We start from the raw sequence: 24,491 nt of genomic DNA, 5'->3' as shown, positions 1-24,491 counted from the left end.
ACCATTGATTTTAGGACGACCCTTTTTAGCAACTGCTAGAACTATTATAGATGTTGGTACAGGTGAGTTAATACTTCGTGTTGGTGATGACACGATTAAAATCCAAGCTCGTGATTCTGTTAGGATATCTAATGATCGAGATGATATTACGAGCACTGTTAATGTTAATAACCTTTTGGCTCAACATTCTTTGCAGGAAACACCTTGGAAAAACATGACAAAGCCGCAGTCTAGCTTACATAAAAAAAACAGAACAAATAATGAAGAAAGAATATTACAAATCGATGAACTAGATGAATGGCGGACACACGTCAAGGAGAAACCTAGAATACATGATGAACCAAAACGACTCCATGGCGAGCTTAAGGATAGGAAAAACCAATTTAAGATTGGCGATCAGGTATTGTTGGATAAAATGGACCCTCAAATCGCCACTTCAGAGCTTAATGCAAACGAAGCAACTCCTTTTACGGTACTGAATATTTTCCCACATGATACAGTTGAGGTAAATCATTCTAAATTTGGCACTTTTAAGGTAAATATTACTCGGCTAAAACCTTTTGTTGATAATAGGAATGACAATGACAAATAGGAGTTTCGGCTCCGTAAACCACCGTAATCGTGCGAATACGAGGTAAGTCGAGCTTAGACTTTAAATAAGCACTTCTCGGGAGACAACTTGAGTGTAACACTGCTAATTTTCTTAACATTATTTCACGATTTTTTTAAATTAATTAATTTTCAAAATCTAAAAAAAAAGTGTGTTTTTGACCCATATAGCCTGGCCACATGGGTGTGTGGGATCTTACATGGACGTGGGAGAAGCTAAGGAAAACACACACAGCCTGGTGACATGGCCATGTAACCCACACGACCTGGACACACGGGTGTGTCCTAGGCCGTGTGAAACCTGGAGCTAATTTTTTTCAAAGTCAGAGAGTTACACAGCTTGGCCACACGGGTGTGTGGGATCTCACATGGGCTTGGGAGAAGCGAAGGAAACACACACGGCCTGGCGACATGGCTATGTGACCCATACAGCTTGGACACACAGGCATGTCCATGGCCATGTGAAAATTGGGTTAATCACCCTAATTTTGTTTTATTTTTAATTGTTATATTATTTATTTTTATTTTAATAATTAATTAATTAATTTATTTTTCTTATACTTATATTTTTAATTTATTATAATTATTATTTTTATTTTGCTATTTCTATTTTTTTCTTTCTTATTTTTTTACTATTATCATTACAATTACCTTTTAAGTTTATTGATATCATTAAGTTTATTATTATTATTATTTATCTTTCTTTTTAATTTTGTTTTAGTTGTTTTATTTTATTTTTTTCTCTTCAACTTATTTTCATTATTATCTTTTGAAAGATTTATGGTTGTTTCTAATCTAGTTATAACCCCTTAATCTTCTTTATTATTTGTGTTTATTTTCTTGTTAGTTTGCTTGGAATCATGAGTTACATTTAAATTTGACTGCAATTCCGCTTTTCACTATTCTAAAGATTTCATCCAATATTCAGGGCAGTTTCAGTTTTCTCCCTCTCTTATGATATTCTGTTTATACTGTGGTTATATATGTTTGTACATTGAGGACAATGTACATATTAAGTGTGGGGAGGTTATCTGTAGAATTATTAGAAAATCCCTGAATTATATCTTGTGTTTAAGTAATTTTCTCACATTACTATTAGAATATATTCTAATTGATTTATGATTATCATTGATGTGTTTTAGATTAAATTCATAAGTAATTGTGCATTGATTGTTTAAACTTTAAGACACTAGAGAATCAAGTATGATAAGTATAAGTCTATTTTCAGAATTAAAAAATTTAGGTTGTTTCCCTAAACTGAAGTATTACCTTGAAGTTTGAGATTTGCAAGATTAACATCAAAAACCATAATTTTTGTGAGATTTTGAGCCTTTAGAGCATACACTTTTCTTGCTCACTAAATTATTGGTTATGAGTGTGTCAATACTGATTGGTAATTCTAGAACTTGCTTAGATTATACATGTCAAGACCACACATTTGATTTGATATACTGAGATGATAAAGACACCTAGTTTTTAACCCACTTATCCCATAAGCCTACCTTCATAATTTGCCCTTAGTGAACCCCCTTTAAGCCTAGCAAATCGTTTCTTGATTTACCCTTTAATATTAACCCATAACTTTTTTTTTGATTCATTGAGAATTGTTTCCCGTTTTATTAACTCCTTTTTTGTCGAGATTTGATTTGGTTAGTTGCTTAACTATATTCTTTTATTTCAGTTGTTAAATTTTCTCTTCTTATCCATTGTTCTCAAAAAAAAAAGTGAAAAAAAAATAAGTGAAAAAAATACATTTATGTTGATTATTACTAGTTTTATGTTTTTGAGCTTAAGTAGTTAGATATTCTGAGAAGAAGCTCGTGTTATTCTTAAATAATTTTGATTAATATAATTAATCAATATTAGTTTATTTTTCTAGTTAGGTAATTTATTAATTCGATCTCGATTCTAACCTTCTTTTTCAGCCTTTATCCACACCTTTAACCCAATCCCCGTTACAACCCTTTAAAAACCTTTTGATTTGTGTATCATATCATTTTATAGTGGTGGAGATTTGATTTTCATGCAAGCCTATGGTAATGACATTTCATAATTGACTTTTGAGTGCTTAATTTTTGAACCTTAAACACTTTGAGTGAATCTTTGTGAAGATGTAAAACCTTGTCAATTTTAAGTTAAAGGTAATTACTTAGATAAGGGGAGATACTTATGTTTTCATGTCTTAAAAAAATGTATGACTTGGATTGTTTGAATCTTTAGGGCTCTTTTAGTTGAATTATCAATGTGTGATTATTTTTGAATTATGACAAAACAATATTGATGAGAATTACAAGTTGAGAAAGATTAATTTTAATTGTAAGTTGAGGATTTTGCTCGAGGACAAGCAAATGCTTAAGTGTGGGGATATTTGATAAGCCATAAAAGTAACATGTTTTTAATCTCATTCTTGATGTGTTTTTCGATGATTTATTATATGGATTAGTGAATTTGATGCTCGTATTTTTTTAAATTCATGTTTCTATATTTAAGTGAGCATAGGGGAGCGAAAAGAGCAAAAAACGAGCCAAAATTGGGCAAAAAGAGTTGTTCTAGGATCTACACGACCTGGGCATTTCCACACAGGTTGGCCACATGCCCATGTAAGCCACACGAGCTAGCCACACGGGCTGGCCACATGCCCATGTGCTAGTCCGTGTCGATTTCGCACCCTGCTTCCCTGTTTCGTGGAAAAACCCAAATTTTAGGGTTTCTGAGCATTCTGGAGTCTATAAATACACACTAGAAGAGGACCTAAAGGGGGGCACGCGGAGTAGAAAGCATAAATTATGCGAAGAACGCCAACGGATTCAACTCGAAAGCAGGATATCCTTCAAGACTGAAGATCTCCCTTCAATTTCTCTCGAAGTTTTTGGGTTTCTTTATGTTTTGTTGTTTTGCTATTTTTGAGATGTTTTTCCCCAAAATTATGAACTAAATTCCTTAGATACCTAGGGAAGATGAAACCTATGATGAATCTTATTATTTAATTTTCTAAATTACATGATAAATACTTGTTCTTATTCTTAATTATGTGTTATTAATTCTTGCCTTAATATTTTCAAGATATTAATTCAAGTTTGATGTGCTTATTTAGTGGAGCAAAAGTCCATGTTTAAGAGTAGATCTAGCATAATTAAGCGGACTTGATTTCAATCCTAGAAATAGGACGACATAAATCTGCCAGATTAGAGTCAAATCTAATAAGGAAATCTATAGATCGAGTTAATGCGACAATAGGGGTTTTAATTAGAAAGAGATTTCAATTAATCAATCTAGAGTCCATTGTTCTTAGTCTCGAAAGAGATATTAACATAATTTAGGGCTTTCTACGGATCAAGACAGGTGAATAAATCATTTAATTCAGAGTCAGAATAATAAGTGAAGTCTAGGTGGATTCTTCCTTAGGTATTGTCTTTGTCATTGGTTTATTCAATTATTTCCTTCACTCTCTGTTGCGTTCATTAGTTAATTAGTTTAGTTAATCTTAGATTAAAATAAATCCCTTTTATTTTAGGTTAAATGATAGAAAGATAGTTAATACTAGTACTTTTAGTCCTTGTGGATACGATATTCTGGACTCACCATAGTTATACTACCATTCGATAGGTGCGCTTTCCTTAGTCGTGATCGTAGTCTAATTTAGTGATTCATAAAACGATCATCAAGTTGCTTCTGTGATAAGTGGGTGATGGTAGTGAACCTACACACTGGGCACAATTGTGCCCAAGAAAAATGTTTGACCTGGAAAAAATTAAAAAAAAAACAAAATTAGAAATATGGATAAGTTGAAATTAAATAAATTGAAATTTTAATTGTAAAAAGAAATAGAGTAAGGAAAGGGGTTTTTCAATCTTGAGGGATTCCAACCTCCAGTTATCTCGATCATCCTTTGGTTCAATCATAGGCTTTTTAGGTGATTTTTCTCATGACCAAATAAGTTAGTTATAGTGGAAGAGGATGCCTACGACCATCAGCTCCATTTAGGTTATAGCCTTGTGATCTAGAGGAACCTAACTCTAGCCAACTGTCAATTCTATGGGACCGTCTTACACTAGATCATCATTTCCTAATGGCGAATACCACATCATTTTGTCTCTTGGGCTCGACAACCTCTAACTCAATAAGTTAGCGAATCGACTGTGCAACCTTCATAAAACATACAAATCGGTCGTCTTTGCACAAGATGAAAAGATTACTGTTAGAAGGACATGAAAGGAAGCATCAATCCCGTAATGCAGAGAAATGATGAATACTCATTGAGAAAGGCTAAGTGCGGGTTCTAAGCCTCATGAACTCTTTTGGAGGAGTCTTGATAACTTTTGGCTAGATGAGTTTAGTGACTCATGCTTTTCGAGAAAAAAACACAAGTTTTAATGAAATGGAATTTTATTGAAAAAGAAACAAAAAAGCTAAGAGCCTTAGGGGGAAGGAGTTTTTTTATAGAAGTGAATAGTGAATATTTATGCCACTCCATCCATTATTTATAGTACATAAAAAACCTAGTTTGTTCCTATTTAAACTCTGGATGGTAATGTTTAAAAGATATAATTTGAAACTAAACCTAAACGATATCATAATAATCCTAACAATAATCCTAAAACTAAAATTCAAATTTAAATAAAGTGTTATGTTCATAAATATCTTATTTGAATTTTTTCCCCAAGCCTTCCACACTTTGTATTTTTGGCACCACTTCTTTCTTCTTTCACATGTTGACCCATTTTGTCTTTAAATTCACACTTTTTGTCTCCAAATTTCCTCTTGCCTTCAATTTAGTCCCTACAAGATAAAAAAAACCATAAACAGCCCAAATTAGTACGATCATACTAAAAATATATATGTAATTAACACATAAAAGTATGCCATTTTAGAGTATTATCAAAAGGGTTTTGGTGTGGTAGATGAACAATGCCTTGTCGGAGCAACTCCCCGATTCGATCCACGATATGTTTGGCGATTAAACCCCTGCCCGGACTCAACTCAACTAACTCAATAGCTTTGTAAGTGGAAATTTTTTTCAATTCCTTGTCGGAGCATTATCAAAAGGGTTTTGGTGTGGTAGATGAACAATGCCTTGTTGGAGTAACTCCCCGATTCGACCTATGACATGTTTGGCTATTGGACCTGTGCCCGAACTCATCTCAACGAACTCAACAGCTTTGTAAGTGGCAATTTTTTTCAATCCGTCTTGGGTTAGGTTAATAAAGAATAATAGGTTCATTTAAAAAAAATGAGATGATAAATTGAATCAAAAGAGATGAAAGGTTAAAATTGAATCACTTAAAAATAGAGAAAGAAAAAGAATGAGGTTTCTTATTATTATTATTATTCCTTTCTCTTTTTGGTTTTCTATAATACACTAAACTCGACTTAGACGTTACGACCGAATCTAGAAGTGTTACAAAGAAACATTATAAATCCAACTTCTTTTTTATTTGAAATCATCGTAAATCGTTGTTACTTAGTAAGCTTGATTTGTTTGGAAAATGTGTGGATGTACTTATTTAATTTAAAATCGTTGTTTGTTTACGTCTTTCAAGTAAATCAAATTTTCATAGTGGAGTTTCTTAAAACGTTATCTTTTGGTAAATCGAGTTATTTCTTTGAAAATCATTATTTTTAGAAAAATTATCGTTTTCGTAAAAACTGTTTTATCAAACATTATGTTGGAAAACCAAAATAAAAAAAATCTGAAACCAAAAACAATCCCAAAAGTCCGGAGAGTCCAAATTATATAAAACTCTCAAAATTGAAATTTAAGTAAGCTAAATTAAAGTAAAAATAGTTTTACGGCATTGTGGACACAACCGAGCTCCCGTCACACTAACCCGTCTAAGCCTAAAGGTTTCCTGAAAGTAATAGACAATCAAAGAGTGAGTTTTGATAACTCAATGTGTAACGCATACTTAAACATAAATTCAGATTGAATCACATAGCAAAACAGATGCAAACATAAGTCTTTTACAAAATCAGATTTATAACAGAGTCGTATAGATTCAAATATGCATAGTCCTACCCACATCCTCTACACACCAACTCCGACCATCCCAACACACCACGTGGGGTATAAAACACCCACTCAACCCTACACACCGCATAGTGTCTATACGACACCTTTCAGAATAATCGCAGTTATGCTGCTAGTATAATGACGAGATATCACCCACACAGAACACTTCCTCCACATATTACATATCCCGCTCCATAGTCAGATACAAAAAAAAAACCAGATATAACAGAGTTATCAGATACCATAATTATTATATTAAGCTAGCTCGTATAACAAATAATAAACATGTATATACATAACAGATAATACATTTTGCATTACATTACATGGATTTAAACATTATTTACGTCAAATTCATACAATGAGATTATCATATTTCATGCTTTAAGGCTTAACCAAACACATACTGACCCCACAGAAGGCCCATAGTCGATCAGGATGACATGTATGACCCTAGGAAAAAATTCTAAAATTTGTGCCCACATACTCATGTGGCCTACACGACCCAAAATGGTGTAACCTTGTTACACATGGCCTACTACATGGTCAGCCACACAACCGTGTGGCGTCGACAGGCCCTAATTTCAGCTTTTGCCGATCGCCATTTTTTGAGTTTCTTATTTCACACCTTGTATTTTCAGAAAACAATCCCAAACATGAACAATCCCACACCTAAAACAACAATTAACACCACTAATTTCAGTAGTAATTCTTGAAATTTAACAAATAATCAACCACATTCGAACTAAAATGGCCCTACAAAAACACATCCTCGTATTTATCGTTGAACGAACCGCTACCACACCAATCCTAAAGCGCTGGAAGAACAACCACTGCTCTCGATCCCCACCTAACAGTGTGTAAATGATTAGGTTAAATGAATCATGCCCCTATTTCACAACAAAATCACAACATCCTAACCAAACAAAAATAAGAAGCCAAACTTCGAAAACATCAGCACTTACTTGACAATTGAATAGCAGCAACGACCACCAACAATTGTAATAGAAAAATCTAAGGAATAAAATCAAGATTCAAAATAGAAAGACAAACAAAAATTGAAGAGAAGGCACAAAAACCAAGAAATCAAACAATAAAGAAACTAGCACATGAAAAAAAAATAACGTGAATGGTGGGTTCTTTTAGGGAAACAAACATGAAGTAAAATGGCGCAGTTTTTGGGGAAAAAAGGAAAATATAAAGTCAAATAAAAATAAAATATTCTGCTAAATAGACTTCTACAACTAACCCACTCATCAGAATTCAACTTTACTCCAAACTCTACCATTAAGATGCTTTAAAGGAGAAAAAATAAAACCATCTTGCTCATGCTAAGACTCGAACTCAAGATTTAAGGTGTACATATCAACCAATTAACCACTGAAGCAAATACTTATTTATGATATGATTCGTAAAAACAGGATTTAATAAATCTGGGTGTTACATTTTCCTTCAAAAACCCAGATATTGGGATAGGGATTAACAGTGTAATGGTGATGAAAGGGAAAGAAAAAACCAAAAGGGAAAGGGATAAGGGAATAGAAGGTATGTGGTGAAGTGAAGAGGATGAAGAAGATACAGTTTCGTATTCCAGCAAACAGAGAGAAGGCGGGATAAGTTCTATGCAAAATTAGTGCACAGTAAAAAAACACCGGCCAAAAGGTTCTTGGGAGTGTGACACGTGGTAGTGCGCAAGTGGCCAGCATTGCCATGTTAACAAAATTTTAACGTCGTTAGGCTCAAGTACCAAACTAGTGAACAAAAAAAAAGTTCGGGTACCAATCTGGGACAAAAAAAACCATAGATACCAATATGGGAGAAGTGGACAAGTTCAAGTACTAATTTTACATTTAATATTACCGAGAACTCTTGTTGTTCTCTTATTTATCTCTCTTGTTTCACTTCTAATGGCGAAAAGAAATATTACTAGTAAGATATCCAGGAATTAAGCAATGAGCGTCACAATTCACAAAAAAAGAATGCAACTTATACTAAAGATTTCGTCTTTAACAAAATACATATAATCCTAAAAAAATTGACTATAAGATTGCATATAAATATCAAAATCAAGTCATTAACTTAAAGTTTAGTAATGAATATCAATAACATTAAATTCTAGCAACAAATTCCTTAATATGGATTATATAAAAATCCTAAAATTGAATATGGATTATAAAAAAATCCTAAAATTGACATACTAATATTTAAAATGATCACCATAATAAAGAAAATGTTAATATCCTTTTATTGTTTAAATTCATCAGAATGATCAATCTGGTATGCCAAATTTGATTCAACACCATTCTTATTATTCATTTTCGCATTGTCTCCTTTCCGTTTGATAGAGTTCAACTAAATGTTTAGGTGTACGACAGGTATGCAACTAATGACTTTCCATACCATAGTGATAATATAAGTTATCTCCACTCCTTAAAGAGTTCTTAAGAATTCTTGTTCTTTTCTTACTTTCTTCATTTTTCCACTTCTGGTGGTGAGAAATTTTATTAAGACCATCCCCTTTGAATTTTATTACTGTCCAACTTAAAACATCCATGTCTAAGATTATGCCTTTTGAAACTATTACATATTGTTACCTTCTCTTCAAGGAATGGTTAGGTTTCGTGATTAAAAACTTTTGTTCAATAATAAGTAATCATGATATTAACTCTTGAAGAAAATATTCATGATATTGCTACTGTAAGAGTACATTTGAAGCATGAAAAGTTGAATAAGTTTTCTCTTGCAAGTTCTCATCAGTAATAATTTTTTTTCACATGAATTTAATTTAGAACTTGTTCTGAATATTGTAGAGTTATACTTATGATTTTAAAAACTTGTAACGTCAGGAGATCTTTCAAATGCATCTAATCATAAAACTATCATATTCTTTTGGCCATATCTTTCTTTATTTAATCATAACCTATAATTAAATCACATAATTTAAAATAATATCACAAATATATATATATATATATATATAAATTCTTAGTGCTTCATCCACAAGCACCTACTTTAAATCACAAAAATATATAATTTATTAATGCTTCATCGACAAGCACCTACTTCAAACTATTTCAATTGATTGAAATCTCTATAATTCAATAATTTCACAAAATTTGGCTAAAAGTAGGAAACCAATTTAGAGATAAAATAATGTCTCACATGACATATATACAAATAATGTTAAGATAATATATATTTTAAAAATAAAAAAATAAATCAATAAGTCAAAGAGGATTATAATTGTTTTATTCATTAATAGAGCACAAAAAAAAAATCACTTAACAATTTTGATTTATTCATTAATAGAGCACAAAAACAATCACTTAACAATTTTGATATATAAGTTAATCATAACTCAACTATGAAAGAAATGAAATAACTCATGATAAAAGATATCAAAAAAATAACTCATGAAATAACTCATGAAATAATCTAATCAAAGAGGACTCATCCTAAAAAAATAAGTTATCAAAAAGTGATATATACCATATTGATAGCAAATATATCTAACCAACAATTATATCTTTTACATAAAAAAATGAACCTAGAGAGGCAAAAATCAAATACGATTATAATGTGAAATTTATGTTAAATAAAAATTAGTAGTAGTCATACCTTAATTGAAAAAGAAAATAATATCAAAATATAAAAGTTTCTTACTAATTCTATACTTTACTCATGCTTGTACAATGATAAATCGAAGATTGGGAATAAGAACCATGATCTATTTTGAAATTGAATCTTTTAACATCTTGGAGATGAAGACTTCAAAAGATTTTGAAGTGAAAAAGAAAATAGAGAATCATCATGCTGATAATATGTTATAAAATAAAAAGATAGAGAGTAAATAACAAAGAAAAAAGAAAACGATAGAGTAAAAGAGAGATGTATTTTATTGATCAATAGAAATTGTAACAGCCCGATTTAGACCCTACTCGGAACGGTAGTTTCGGGACCACAAATCCGAGTTAGAAAAATATTTTAAAATTATTTTCTGTGTTTATTGTGTGTGAATTAGCATGTATGAAATTTTTGTGATTTAATTTTATTGTTTGAGTGTCCGATTAAATAAAAAGGACTAAATCGCTTAAATAAAAAATTTGGTATTTTAATGTATAAAGGGCCAAAATGCTATTGGCTTTTTAAATGGAAGCCTTTATGAAGTAACTAGGCCATTATTAAAATGGGTGGACGGTAATGGACATTTATAAGTGAAAGTATAATGTTATTAACTAAGGTTAAAAAGGTAAAATAAATGTTAAGTTATTATATATCTTACAACATAAAAATAAACAAAGCCATGTTCTTATATTATCATCCACCGAAAAAATAAATAAGAAAGAAAAAGAAAAATAACTAGGGTTCGGCTTCATTCAAGCTCAATCAAGGTAAGAGTTCAGTTCGATTTTTGATAATTTCTACGTTTTTGAGATCGTTGCTTCGAGTACTACAAAACCCGTGCTTGAATTTTTGATTTTGATGAATATTTTGAGTTATGCCATTGATGAGAGTTTGTGATTTTTGTTGTTTGATGATGAAAAATGAAAGATATGTTTATATTAACATGTTTTGTATTGAAGTTTTTGATGATTTTGAGTAACAAGGACTAAATTGCAAAAATAATAATTTGAGGGACTAAAATGTGGAATAAATGATATATATGGACTTGTATAAGCATGGGTAAAATTCAGTCCAACATGGGTATAGGGAAATTTTGCATATTTTGTGTTTAGTGTAATAGGGACTAAATTGTAAAAAGTGTAAATGTTAGGGGTAAAATGATAATTTTCCCATTTATGTGTTTTTGGACTTAAATGAATGAAAATATGTTTGAATGAGCTTAGTTTGAATATGTTTAGATCAAGAACTAAAGAAATCGGATCTGGATCGAGGGAAAACGAAAGTTGTCGACTAGCTGCCCTGTTCCGTTTTGTGTCGTCCGAGGTAAGTTTATAAGCAAATAGACGTACTTAATCTTAATTAAATACTAAATATACATGCTGAAATGAAATTTATGAAATTATATATGTTATGGCCGAACATGAAAAAGCTTGGTTACTATATTTTCGAATTCGTTTCGACCGAGTTACGACGTCCGAAAGCCCCGTATAAACCTTAGGAACAGTTAGGATACATATGTCATGACATAGGATTCTGATATATGTGTGCGAGTAAGACCATGGCATCAATATGTGATCTCGATATATGTGTGCGAGTAAGACCTTGTTAGGGATAGTAGCATCGATATGTGATTACATGTAAGACCACGTCTGGGACGTTGACATTGTACAATATGTGTGATTATCCGAGTGTCCTATCCAATTCCAAATGGTTCATCCGGTAAAGCTAACTTGTGATATAATGTATAAAATGAGCTAAATGGACGGGTATGGGTTAGCTTGTTGTCTACTTGAAATATGGTAAGTATGTGACTTGAAACATGTTACAAATTATGTATAATGCAAATGTGGATTTCATGTGAATTTAGTATGAATATTTGGCCTTTGATACATATATATATGTAATTATGACATGCATATTCGGCCAAATAAGAAGTACATGTTCATAATGTTTTATTATGATTTTCGAGCTTATTTTCATGAGTATATGTATAAATGATTAAATAACGACTTCATAGCTTTGAAAGTTAAATGACATTTGGTTAATTTTTGCTTATGTGAGTATTCGGCCAAGATATAGAATGTTTATGAAAATGTATTAATTATGTATTAGTAATTTAAGGTTAAGCATGTATCGTTAATACAATTTGGTCTAGTTTAAAATGAGATATTTATATCATTGTGCTATTTATTTGCTTATGACTTACTAAGCTAAGTTAGCTTACTCTGCTGCACATGTTTACCTTGTTTTATAGATTTTGGATTCATGTTACAAGCTCAAGGATCGTCAGCAAATTTCATCACACTATCTACTGTTTCGATACTTAAAAGGTTAAACTTGAATTATGGCATGTATAGGCTGGATTACATTTTGAAATAATGAACCTTGGGTTATGTATATAGGCCATGCGAAAATGGTTTAATTTATATGTTAAATTCGGTTATGCTTGGTTGTGTTTGAATTCATTCTTGGTTATAGTGTGATATGCTATGGATGAATGGTGTTATATGTTTTAGAAATGGTTAAAGAATTTGGTTGAATATGTGGCTAGTTCGGCTATGATATGCATAGATAAAAGTATATACGTGCATTAGGTTGATGTAGTTAGTTAATGTGTTATAAGTGAATTGGCATCTAAAGTTGTTTAGCTATATCCAAACTTGATATAAATATGTTTTGATATGTTTATAACATGGTATGCAAGATTTATGTTTTGAATATATTACAATTTGTGATTCGGCTATGCAAGGTATTGAGTTAGGAAAAATGTTCCATGATTGTTTTAATCAATTATTTGGTATGAATTTATTTGTTAAATGTGGCTTTGAAACTAGGGCAAATTCATATTATGTAACTAAAACCCTAATTACATGATTATTCATGTTATAATGTATTAAGTTGCTTGAATAATTTCTAGTTAAATTATGTAATAAGTTTTTGATTGATTTTATTAAGAGTATGTGCAGAAGTTGTTATTTGTATACGAAAATGGTGTAAGTATATAAAATTGATGTTGAATATACGGATTTGGTTTAAGTGAATAAACATAGTTGTTTGATGTATTTTGGATGGAGGTTCATTATTAAATTACAGTTAACTATATGACTTATTTATAAGACCATTCAATAAATTTGATAATACTGTATGTTTTCGCTATTGAATAAAGTATTATGTAAACATTTTAAAGTGTTAAAGATATGCTAGAGTAAAATAAGATATAAATGGTTTGATTTCTTCTAGGTATTCGAATATTATTAAGTTGGTTTTAATCTGATTTGTACATTATATTATGTTTAATGAAATCATGATTATTATTTAATTGAATTTATGTTTTTTTTTAAATTTATGTATATGGATATGCTTATAGATGAGTGTGATTGTTCATAAATTTGTTTTTGTTCGTTAATGCCTCGTAACCCTAATTTGGCGACGGACATTGGTTAGGGGTGTTACATTTTATTGGTATCAGAGCTACGGTTTAGTTCATTCTAGGACTAATATAACGGTGTGAGTTTAGCTATACATGCCATATTATATACTGTGATAGTATAATGACTTCTAACAATTGAAAATGTGTTTTCATATAGTAAATGGATCCCGACAGAGCTGTAGCCGATGATGTCGAGAGTGTAGTGCCTGCTCCCTCGCAAGGAACATCTTCGGTTGATTCTCGACCGATGTCGAGTAACTAGGAAGGAGAGTCTAGGCAAGCCTTTTACCAAATGATGAATGACTGGTTTACTCAGTATATCCGGACTAACTTGGCTGCACAACAACCTCCACCCCCGACTAATCCATCTTCGATTCTTGCTGTACGTCAAGTAAGTGATCCGTTGAGATTGTATAAGCCACCTGTTGATAAAATTAAAAAATACGGGGCTGAAGAGTTTAAAGCTACTGATGATGATGCTAAACGGGCTGAGTTCTGGCTTGATAATACTATCCGTGTGTTTGATGAGCTATGTTGTACTTCGGATGAATATTTGAAATGTGCTATATCTTTGTTTCAAGACACAACATATCACTAGTGGAATACCTTAGTATCAGTGGTTCTGAAAGTGCGGGTGACCTGGGAGTTCTTTCAGACTGAATTTCATAAGAAATATTTCAACCAGAGATTTATCGACCAGAAGCGTAAGAAATTTCTGGAGTTGAAACAGGGTCGTATGACTGTGACAGAGTATGAGCGGAAATTTGAGAGACTCAGTTGGTATGATCGAGAGTGTGTTTCTACGAAGCCATAATGTCTAAAAGATTTGAAGATGGGCTGAACGAAGACATTAAACTGTTAGTTGGCATACTTGAGATAAAAGAGTTCGTAGTACTGGTTGAGCAAGCCTGCAAAGCTGAAGAGCTCAGGAAAGAGAAAAGGAAAGATGACTTTGAAGCTAGAGATGCACGTAAAATAACATTTGGTAAGTCATTCTAATCGGTACCAAAGAAGTTCAGAGATGATTTCAGCCATTCAAAATCTACTTCGGGTTATTCTCGACAAGATCAGAGTAGACCACCTCTGAGCTCAAGAGCTACCTCAGTAGCTAGTGTGGGTAATGTCAGATCAAATCAACTCGAGTGTAAACATTGTGGCAAACGACATCCTGGTAGTTGCAGATTGCATGATCGGGCCTGTTTTAAATGTGGATCGATGGATCATTATATTCATGATTGCCCAGTATTAGCTGAAGAAAATCCAGTATAGAATACGAGATCGGGTAATACTGTAGCTCCATGTAGGCCACCCAGAAATACGGGTAATACGAGTGGCAGTCAGAGAGTGACTAAAGATGCAGCAGCCAGATCTAAGGCTCGTGCACCTGCCAGAGCCTATGCTATTTGCTCACGAGAGGAGGCTTCATCCCCAGATGTCATTACTGGTACATTCACTCTTTATGATACAAATGTAATTGCATTGATTGATCCTGGTTCTACTCATTCTTATGTGTGTGAGGCATTAGTATTCAGTAAGACTTTACCTGTTGAGTCTACTGAGTTTGTGATTAGAGTGTCAAACCCCTTAGGTCGGTGTGTTATGGTTGACAAAGTGTGTAAGAATTCTCCTTTAATAGTTCAAGATTTGTGTTTTCGGCTGATTTGATGTTGTTGCCATTTGATGAGTTCGACATAATTTTGGGTATGGATTGGTTAACTTTGCATGATACTGTTGTAAACTGTAAAAGAAAGACTATTGATTTACGGTGCCAGAATGATGAGATTATTCGGATTGAATCTAATAATCTGAATGGGTTACTAGCAGTGATTTCTTTTATGTTAGCTCAGAAATATGTGAGAAAAGGCTGTGAAGCTTACTTTGCATATGTGCTTGACAGTAAAGTGGCCGAAAGAAACATTGAATCAGTACTTGTTGTGTGCGAGTATCCGGATGTGTTTCTTGAAGAAGTACTGAGTTTGCCACCAATTCAGGAGGTAGAGTTTGGTATTGAGTTAATGCCTGGGACGACCCCGATATCCATAGCTCCGTACAGAATGACACCTACAGAATTAAAAGAATTGAAAGCTCAGTTGCAAGAGTTGACAGATAGAGGTTTCGCGCAGCTGAGTTTCTCTCATTGGGGTACACCAGTACTGTTTGTGAAAAAGAAATATGGAACTATGAGAATGTGCATTGATTATAGACAGCTCAATAAGGTGACTATAAAGAATAAGAATCCGTTGCCATGGATTGATAATCTGTTTGATCAACTGAAAGAGGCTACAACATTTTTTGAAGATAGATTTAAGATCAGGCTATTATCAATTGCGAGTTAAAAACTCTGATGTGCCAAAGACTGCTTTTTGAACGAGGTACAGACACATGAGTTTTTGGTTATGCCTTTTAGACTTACTAATGCACCTACTATTTTTATGGATTTGATGAATCAGATCTTCAGACAGTACTTGGATTGGTTTGTGGTTGTGTTCATAGATGACATTTTGATCTACTCTCGTGATGAAACCAAACATGCCGAACATCTGAGACTTGTGTTACAGACTTTGCGAGATAAACAGTTGTATGTGAAGTTCAGTAAATGTGAGTTCTGGTTAAGCGAAGTCAATTTTTTAGGCCATGTTGTATCAGGATCGGGTATTCAGGTTGATCTGAGTAAAATTTCAGCTATACTCGATTGGAAACCTCCTAAGAATGTTTCTAAAGTTTGAAGCTTTTTGGGACTTGCTGGTTATTATAGACGGTTCGTGAAAGGCTTCTCTATGATTGCAGCCCCGATAACAAAGCTATTACAGAAAGATGTTAAGTTTAAGTGGTCAGAAAAGTGCTAGAAAAGCTTTGATCAGTTGAAAGCCCTTTTGACCGAAGCTCCAGTGCTAGTTCAGCTAGAATCGAGTAAAGAATTTGTTATCTATAGTGATGCATCTTTAAATGGTTTGGGCTATGTTTTGATGCAGGAAGGTAGAGTTATAGCTTATGCCTCAAGACAGTTAAAACCATATGAAAAGAACTATCCGACACACAACCTAGAATTGGCAGCTATCGTGTTTGCATTGAAAATTTGGCGCCACTATTTGTTCGGTGAGAAATGTCATGTTTATTCTAATCATAAAAGCCTGAAATACTTGATGACTCAAAAGATCTTAATTTGAAACAACACCGATGGTTAGAATTGCTAAAAGACTACGAGCTTGTAATTGACTATCACCCGGGAAAAGGCTAATGTTGTTGCTGATGCTTTAAGCTGAAAATCACTGTTTGCTTTGCGTGTAATGAATGCGCATATGGCTATCTGATGATGGTTCAATAATAGCTGAATTGAAAGCAAGACCATTATTTGTTCAACAAATTTGTGATGCCCAGAAGGTTGATAATGAGTTGAAAGCAAAACGAGCTCAATGTTATTCAAATGCAGATTTAGAGTTTCGAGTTGATGCTGATGACTGTTTGAGATTCAAAAACTGAATATGTGTCCCGAAGAATTCAGAGTTGATTTAGATGATTTTGAATGAAGCTCACAGCAGTCGGTTATCTGTTCACCCATGTAGTACGAAGATGTATAATAATTTGAAACAGCTTTATTGGTGGCACGGTATGAAACGAGACATTTCTGACTTTGTTTCAAAATGCTTAATCTGTCAACAAGTAAAAGCTAAACATCAGGTACCTTCTGGATTGCTTCAGCCGATTATGATACTGGAGTAGAAATGAGACAGAGTTACTATGGATTTTGTATCCAGTTTACCGTTAACACCAAGCAAGAAAGATGTAATTTGGGTTATTGTTGATAGATTGACTAAATTAGCTCATTTTGTTCCGATACGTATAGACTACTCACTTCATAAGCTAGCTGAATTGTATGTTTCTCAGATTGTGAGATTACACGGGGTACCTATATCTATTGTTTCGGATAGAGATCCGAGGTTTACATTGTGGTTTTAGAAGAAACTGCAAGATGCATTAGGTAAGAAATTGCATTTCAGCACTACTTTCCATCCGCAAACAGATGGTCAGTCTGAACGAATCATTCAGATACTTGAGGATATGTTGAGATGTTACATTCTCGAGTTTGAAGGTACGTGGGAACGATACCTACCTCTGATTGAATTTGTGTATAATAAAAGTTTTCAATCGAGTATCAAAATGACACCTTACAAGGCTTTGTACGGTCGTAAATGTCATACACCATTGTATTAGACTGAGCTCAGTGAAAGTAAGATACACAGGGTCGATTTGATCAGAGAAACTGAATAGAAAGTAAAAGTGATCCATGAAAGTCTGAAAGCAGCTTCAGATTGTCAAAAATCATATGCGGACTTGAAACGTAAAGATATAAAGTTTCAGATCGGAGATAAAGTCTTCTTAAAGATTTCACCATGGAAGAAAATACTCATTCGGTCGTAAAGGCAAATTGAGTTTGAGATTTATTGGGTCGTATGTGATTATAGAGCGTATCGGGCCAGTTGCTTATAGACTGTCATTGCCACCTAAACTAGAAAAGATCCATAATTTATTTCATGTTTCGATGCTTCGTAGATATCGATCTGATCACTCACATGTGATTAGTCTAGCTGAGGTTGAGATTAAGCCCGATATAACGTACGAGGAAGAACCGATTCGTATTTTGGCTCTTGAGATTAAAGAGTTGCGAAATAAAAAAAATTCCGTTAGTTAAAGTACTGTGGCATAAACACGGAGTTGAGAAAGCAACGTGGGAGCCAGAGGATGCAACGAGAGAACGTTATCCGAACCTATTCACCGGTAAGATTTTCGAGGACGAAAATCCTTAAGGGGGGAGAGTTGTAACAACCCGATTTAGACCCTACTCGGAACGGTGGTTTCGGGACCATGAATCTGAGTCAGAAAAATATTTTAAAATTATTTTCTGTGTTTATTGTATGTGAATTAGCATGTGTGAAATTTTCGTGAATTAATTTTATTGTTTGAGTGTCCGATTAAATAAAATGGACTAAATTGCGTAAATTAAAAATTTGGTAGTTTAATGTATAAAGGGCCAATATGCTATTGAATTTTTAAATGGAAGCCTTTATGAAGTAACTAGGCCATTATTAAAATGGGTGGACGACAATGGACATTTATAAGTGAAAGTATAATGTTTTTAACTAAGGTTAAAAAGGTAAAATAAATGTTAAGTTATTTTATATCTTATAACATAAAAATAAATAAAGCCATGTTCTTATATTATTATCCACAGAAAACATAAATAAGAAAGAAAAAGAAAAAGAACTAGGGTTCGACTTCATTCAAGCTCAATCAAGGTAAGAGTTCAGTTCGGTTTTTGATAATTTCTACGTTTTTGAGATCGTTGCTTCAAGTACTACAAAACCCGTGCTTGAATTTTTTATTTTGATGAATATTTTGAGTTATGTCTTGATGAGAGTTTGTGATTTTTGTTGTTTGATTATAAAAAATGAAAGATATGTTTTAGATTAACATGTTTTGTATTGGAGTTTTTGATGATTTTGAGTAATTAGGACTAAATTGAAAAAATAATAATCTGAGGGAATAAAATGTGAAATAAATGAAATATATGGACTTGTATAAGCATGGGTAAAATTCGGCCCAACATGGGTATAGGGAAATTTTGCATATTTTGTGTTTAGTGTAATAGGGAGTAAATTGTAAAAAGTGTTAATATTAGGATAAAATGGTAATTTGCCCATTTATGTGTTTTTGGACTTAATTGAATAAAAATATGTTTGAATGATCTTAATTTGAATATGTTTGATCAAGAACCACAGAAATCAGATTTGGATTGGGGGAAAATGAAAGTTGTCGACTAGCTGCCCTGTTCCGTTTTGTATCGTCCGAGGTAAGTTTATAAGCAAATAGACGTACTTAATCTTAATTAAATGCTAAATATACATGCTGAAATTAAATTTATGAAATTATATATGTTATGGCCGAACATGAAAAAGCTTGGTTACTATATTTCTGAATTCGTGTCGACCGAGTTATGACGTTCGAAAGCCCCGTATGAACCTTAAGAATAGTTAGGATACATATGTCATAACATAGGATTCCAATATATGTGTGCGAGTAAGACCATGGCATCAATATGTGATCCCGATATATGTGTGCGAGTAAGACCCTGCAGGGACAGTGGCATCGATATGTTATTACATGTAAGACCACGTCTGGGACATTGGCATTGTACGATATGTGTGATTATCCTAGTGTCCTATCCAATTCCGAATGGTTCATCGGGTAAAGCTAAGTTGTGATCGAATGTATAAAATGAGCTAAATGGACAAGTATGGGTTAGCTTGTTGTCTACTTGAAATATGGTAAGTATGTGACTTGAAACATGTTACAAATTATGTATAATGCAAATGTGGATTTCATGTGAATTTAGTATGAATATTCGGCCTTTGATATATATATATATGTGTGTAATTATGACCATGCATATTTGGCCAAATAAGAGGTACATGTTCATAATGTTTTATTATGATTTTCGAGCTTATTTTCATGAGTATATGTATAAATGATTAAATAATGACTTCATAGCTTTGAAAGTTGAATGTCATTTGGTTAATTTTTGCTATGGAATGTGTATGAAAATGTATTAATTATGTATTAGTAATTTAAGGTTAAGCATTTATCTTTAATACAATTTAGTTTAGTTTAAAATGAGATATTTATATCATTGTGCTATTTATTTGCTTATGACTTACTAAGCTAAGTTAGCTTACTCTGTGTGTACATGTTTACCTTGTTTTATAGATTTTGGATTCACGTTACAAGCTCGGGGATCGTCAGCAAAGTTCATCACACTATCTACTGTTTCGGTACTTAAAAGGTTGAACTTGAATTATGGCATGTATAGGCTAGATTACATTTTGAAATAATGAACCTTGGGTTATGTATATAGGCCATGAAAAATGGCTTAATTTATATGTTAAATTCGGTTATGCTTGGTTGTGTTTGAATTCATTCTTGGTTATAGTGTGATGTGCTATGGATGAATGGTGTTATATGTTTTAGAATGGTTAAAGAATTTGGTTGAATGTGTGGCTGGTTTGGCTATGATATGCATAGGTAAAAGTATATACGTGCATTAGTTTGTTGTAATTAGTTAATGTGTTATAAGTGAATTGGCATCTAAAGTTGTTTAGCTATATCTGAACTTGATATAAATATGTTTTGATATGTTTATAACATGGTATGCAAGATTTATGTTTTGAATATATTACAATTTGTGATTCGGCTATGCTAGGTATTGAGTTAGGAAAAATATTCCATGATTGTTTTAATCAATTATGTGGTATGAATTTATTTGTTAAATGTGGCTTTGAAACTAAGGCAAATTCGTATTATGTAACTAAAACCCTAATTACATGATTAGTCATGTTATAATGTATTAAGTTGCATGAATAATTTCTTGTTAAATTATGTAATAATATGCAGAAATTGTTATTCGTATACAAAAATGGTGTAAGTATATAAAATTGATGTTGAATATACGGATTTGGTTTAAGTGAATAAACATAGTTGTTTGATGTATTTTGGATGGAGGTTCATTATTAAATTACAGTTAACTATATGACTTATTTATAAGACCATTCAATAAAGTTGATAATATTGTATGTTTTTGCTATTGAATAAAGTACTATGTAAACATTTTAAAGTGTTAAAGATGTGCTAGAGTAAAATAAGATATAAATGGTTTGATTTCTTCTAGGTATTCGAATATTATTGAGTTGCTTTTAATCTGATTTGTACATTATATTATGTTTAATGAAATCATGATTATTATTTAATTGAATTTATATATATTTTTTAATTTATATATATGGATATGACTTATATATATATATGAGTGTGATTGTTCGTAAATGTATTTTTGTTCGTTAATGACTCGTAATCCTAATCCGACAACGGACACGGGTTAGAGGTGTTACAGAAATAATCTACAATGATTCTCCAAAATCTATATTTATAGACATAAGAAGTATAAATGAAATAGAACTCTACTTCTAATGACTATTAGAATTTAAAGTATATTAAAACTTATATTGATCTTAATGGACATCCATTTAATAATAAAATATTCATAACATTATCATTAAAATATGTATATAAAATTAATTTGTATGCTTTGAATAATTCTCTTTTTATAGAAATAAGATGAACAAATTAAAACAATGATGAAAATATGTATACCATATATAGTTCAATGGGAGCTTTACGGGCAAGTTATATATAGTTGCAATGACATTAACTTCATTATGAACTTGTAGAGATGTGTGCTGATAGTGTATTATAAAACTAAAAGAAGAATACAAAGATTAAGAGAGAAAGAAAGATAAAGCAATGAAATGGTGATTTGACTTTCACTTAGGATACAATAAGCTTGTACATGCCCTCAATTTATATGGCTTCAAATACCATAAGTTACAAAGCATTAAGGGATTATGAACATTCATTCTTTAGGGGTTACAATAGGATAAATTTGAGGGAGTTACGGATCTCCATTTATCAATGAATTTACAACACATTTTTTTATTTATTTTTCTTTTAAAATATAATTAACTTTGAAAAAAAAAATTTAAAGGATTCTTTTTTCAGATTCAATTCTAGTATAGAGAATGCATGTGAGATTACCATAAAATCAGCACCTAACCGTTAAAGCAAGATATGATTGATTATTGAAGAAATAAAATAACTTGCAACCATCACAAGAAGCCCATAGGGTTCCATTAAAAAAAAATAGAGACCTCAGTTTTTGAGTACCGCTAAAGCTGGTCAAGCACCGATGTAGAAACACACCGATAAAGATATCCTAAAACTTATTATTTTGATTATTATATGACTATCCTAGTGTTGGACACCACAATAAGCTTTAAGACCAGATTGATATCGACCCTCGTTGGAAAAGTAGAAGCCCAAGAATTGAGCGTAATCAAAGGGGTTGTAGAGCAAGGGGTGTGCTTCATCCACTAGCTCTTCTGGTGCCTTTATCATGTAACCTGCTTTTGGGATTGTAAACAATCCAAGCGAATACCTTGGCTTGTCTCCGCTCATCATCACTCGATGATAAGTAGCCTTCAATCGCCCATTTAACCATGCCTGCACCATTAACAAACCAACCCAACTAATTCATTTACTTCATCAATTATGACAAAAAAAAAACATGGAATGATAATTACATGGAGAGATTCCCCAATGGTGACAATGAAAGAGTCTTTGGATGGTTTGACACCGATCCATTCTCCGCTGCTGCTCTGTACCTCCAATCCGTTAACCTCATTTTGGTACAGAATGGTCACTACGTCCTGATCTGTGTGAGCACCTAGTCCAACCTGCGTTCCACTGGTTTTTGGCCCTTCATATTTCATTACCTTGAGAAGGTAGCCTGTGGAGTCCATGTGCTCATCCACATATTTCTCTACTTGGAAACTCTCTAAGATCATTCTTCTTATCATTTGATCTAACTCTGTTAATTGCTTTGTGAAGGATTGTATAGTTTTGCTGATCAATACAGACAAACATATATATACCAAAATTCATAAAGAGATTGAGGAGAAATTACTGGGAAATTATTTTAAGTGCAATGACTTTATGAACCTGAAACTTGGGTTTCCTTGAGGCCAAAATGTACGAGTCTGGGCTTCGGCTTTTTCGATAACATCTGCATCATCAAAGCCAATGCTCTCAAACAATGGTATTTTAGGATGTTGGCCAATATACCCATGATAAGGTATTTCGGAAACATTGCGACTTTTGATTTGTAAGGGGAGATCAAATAACTCTTCCATGGCTCCAAATACTGCTTCCCTAGTCTCCAGAGGGATCTTGTCGAACAAAGCCTCAAAGCAACCGTAGTGTTGAAGGGCTTGTTGGACTTGGCCTTTGGCCAAATCCCACTCAGGGGTGCCCGGTTTTAGCTCCGGCTTAGTGAAATCAATGACTGGAAGCTTCAAAGGAGATTGGGAATCCATTTGTGAATTAATTTTGTGTTGTGAATGGTGAGATGTGAAGCAGCGATTGAGCAGAATTTATACACAGCTCCAGCGTTCAGCTATGCCTTTATCCTTTCCGGCCTATGAATGATGAACAGTTTGTCATTTAACATTCAAGAATTCCTTTGATGTCTCCGTCATCATTTCCATAATTTTAATAATATTTATTATTTTATTATATACGCAATCAATATATTCACAAGGCGCGCAGGAGTTGACTGATAACATCCTGAATGTAGGGAAGGATGGATGTTGTGTGAACAGTTTTTGAGCTGACCCAACCTTTATACACCGCGGCTGCGTTGTGTTTGTCCTTATCCGCATTTTTAAATTTTAATTCCTTGACAATAAATTATGTGTTTTGCCCCATTTTATAAGGTTTTAAATTTATTTTTGATGTGGACCAATTATTTAAATAACACATAGCATCCCGTATTTAATGATACATGCCATTCAATACCTTAATATGGCACTTTCCTCCTATGCCAAAAAACAAAATAGGATTCTCATATTTAATTAACCTATTTTCATATTTTAATAAGATAAACCATAAATTTTAAAATATAAAAAATCAGATAAATAAAAAAATTTCATGTTTTTCCTGTACTCTAAGCTATTTTTTTAACTATGATTTTCATAATTAACCTATTTTCAATTTATATCATAGTTGCTGTAAGATAAAAGGATAAATTTTAAAAAATATATATGAAATTTGAAACTCGTTAACATTTTCTAAGCTTTTTTGAAATTAGTTTGAACATTTTTGGGGTTGTTTTATTGTCTTTCATTTTTTTATACAATTAATATTTTAGTAATT

The 24,491-nt window shown here is 32.5% G+C and overlaps 1 protein-coding gene across 1 annotated transcript; it reads right to left on the bottom strand.

Moving 5' to 3' along the window:
• Positions 1-22,337: 22,337 nt before the first annotated feature.
• On the bottom strand, positions 22,338-23,932 carry LOC107897228 (probable 2-oxoglutarate-dependent dioxygenase AOP1). The gene is made up of 3 exons (XM_016822602.2): positions 23,280-23,932; positions 22,862-23,183; positions 22,338-22,781 (listed from the first exon to the last, which is right to left on the bottom strand). The coding sequence occupies exons 1-3, from the start codon at positions 23,651-23,653 to the stop codon at positions 22,530-22,532; spliced, it is 948 nt and encodes a 315-aa protein (XP_016678091.1). The 5' UTR covers positions 23,654-23,932; the 3' UTR covers positions 22,338-22,529.
• Between the last annotated feature and the right edge of the window lie 559 nt (positions 23,933-24,491).

Source organism: Gossypium hirsutum, chromosome A10 (genome assembly GCF_007990345.1).
Source record: "Gossypium hirsutum isolate 1008001.06 chromosome A10, Gossypium_hirsutum_v2.1, whole genome shotgun sequence".
Classification (NCBI taxonomy): Eukaryota; Viridiplantae; Streptophyta; class Magnoliopsida; order Malvales; family Malvaceae; genus Gossypium; species Gossypium hirsutum.
The sequence above is the reverse complement of the archived record's forward strand: the minus strand, read 5'-3'. Positions and strand labels throughout refer to the sequence as shown.

Bases quoted from the DNA above. Each gene is read 5' to 3' on its own strand.
- LOC107897228 (XM_016822602.2), bottom strand. From the start codon at position 23,653: ATGGATTCCCAATCTCCTTTGAAGCTTCCAGTCATTGATTTCACTAAG. The intron at 23,184-23,279 runs GTTCATAAAGTC...TGTATTGATCAG, and splicing joins CAAGGAAACCCAAGTTTCAG to CAAAACTATACAATCCTTCA. The intron at 22,782-22,861 runs GTAATTATCATT...TTAATGGTGCAG, and splicing joins CCATTGGGGAATCTCTCCAT to GCATGGTTAAATGGGCGATT.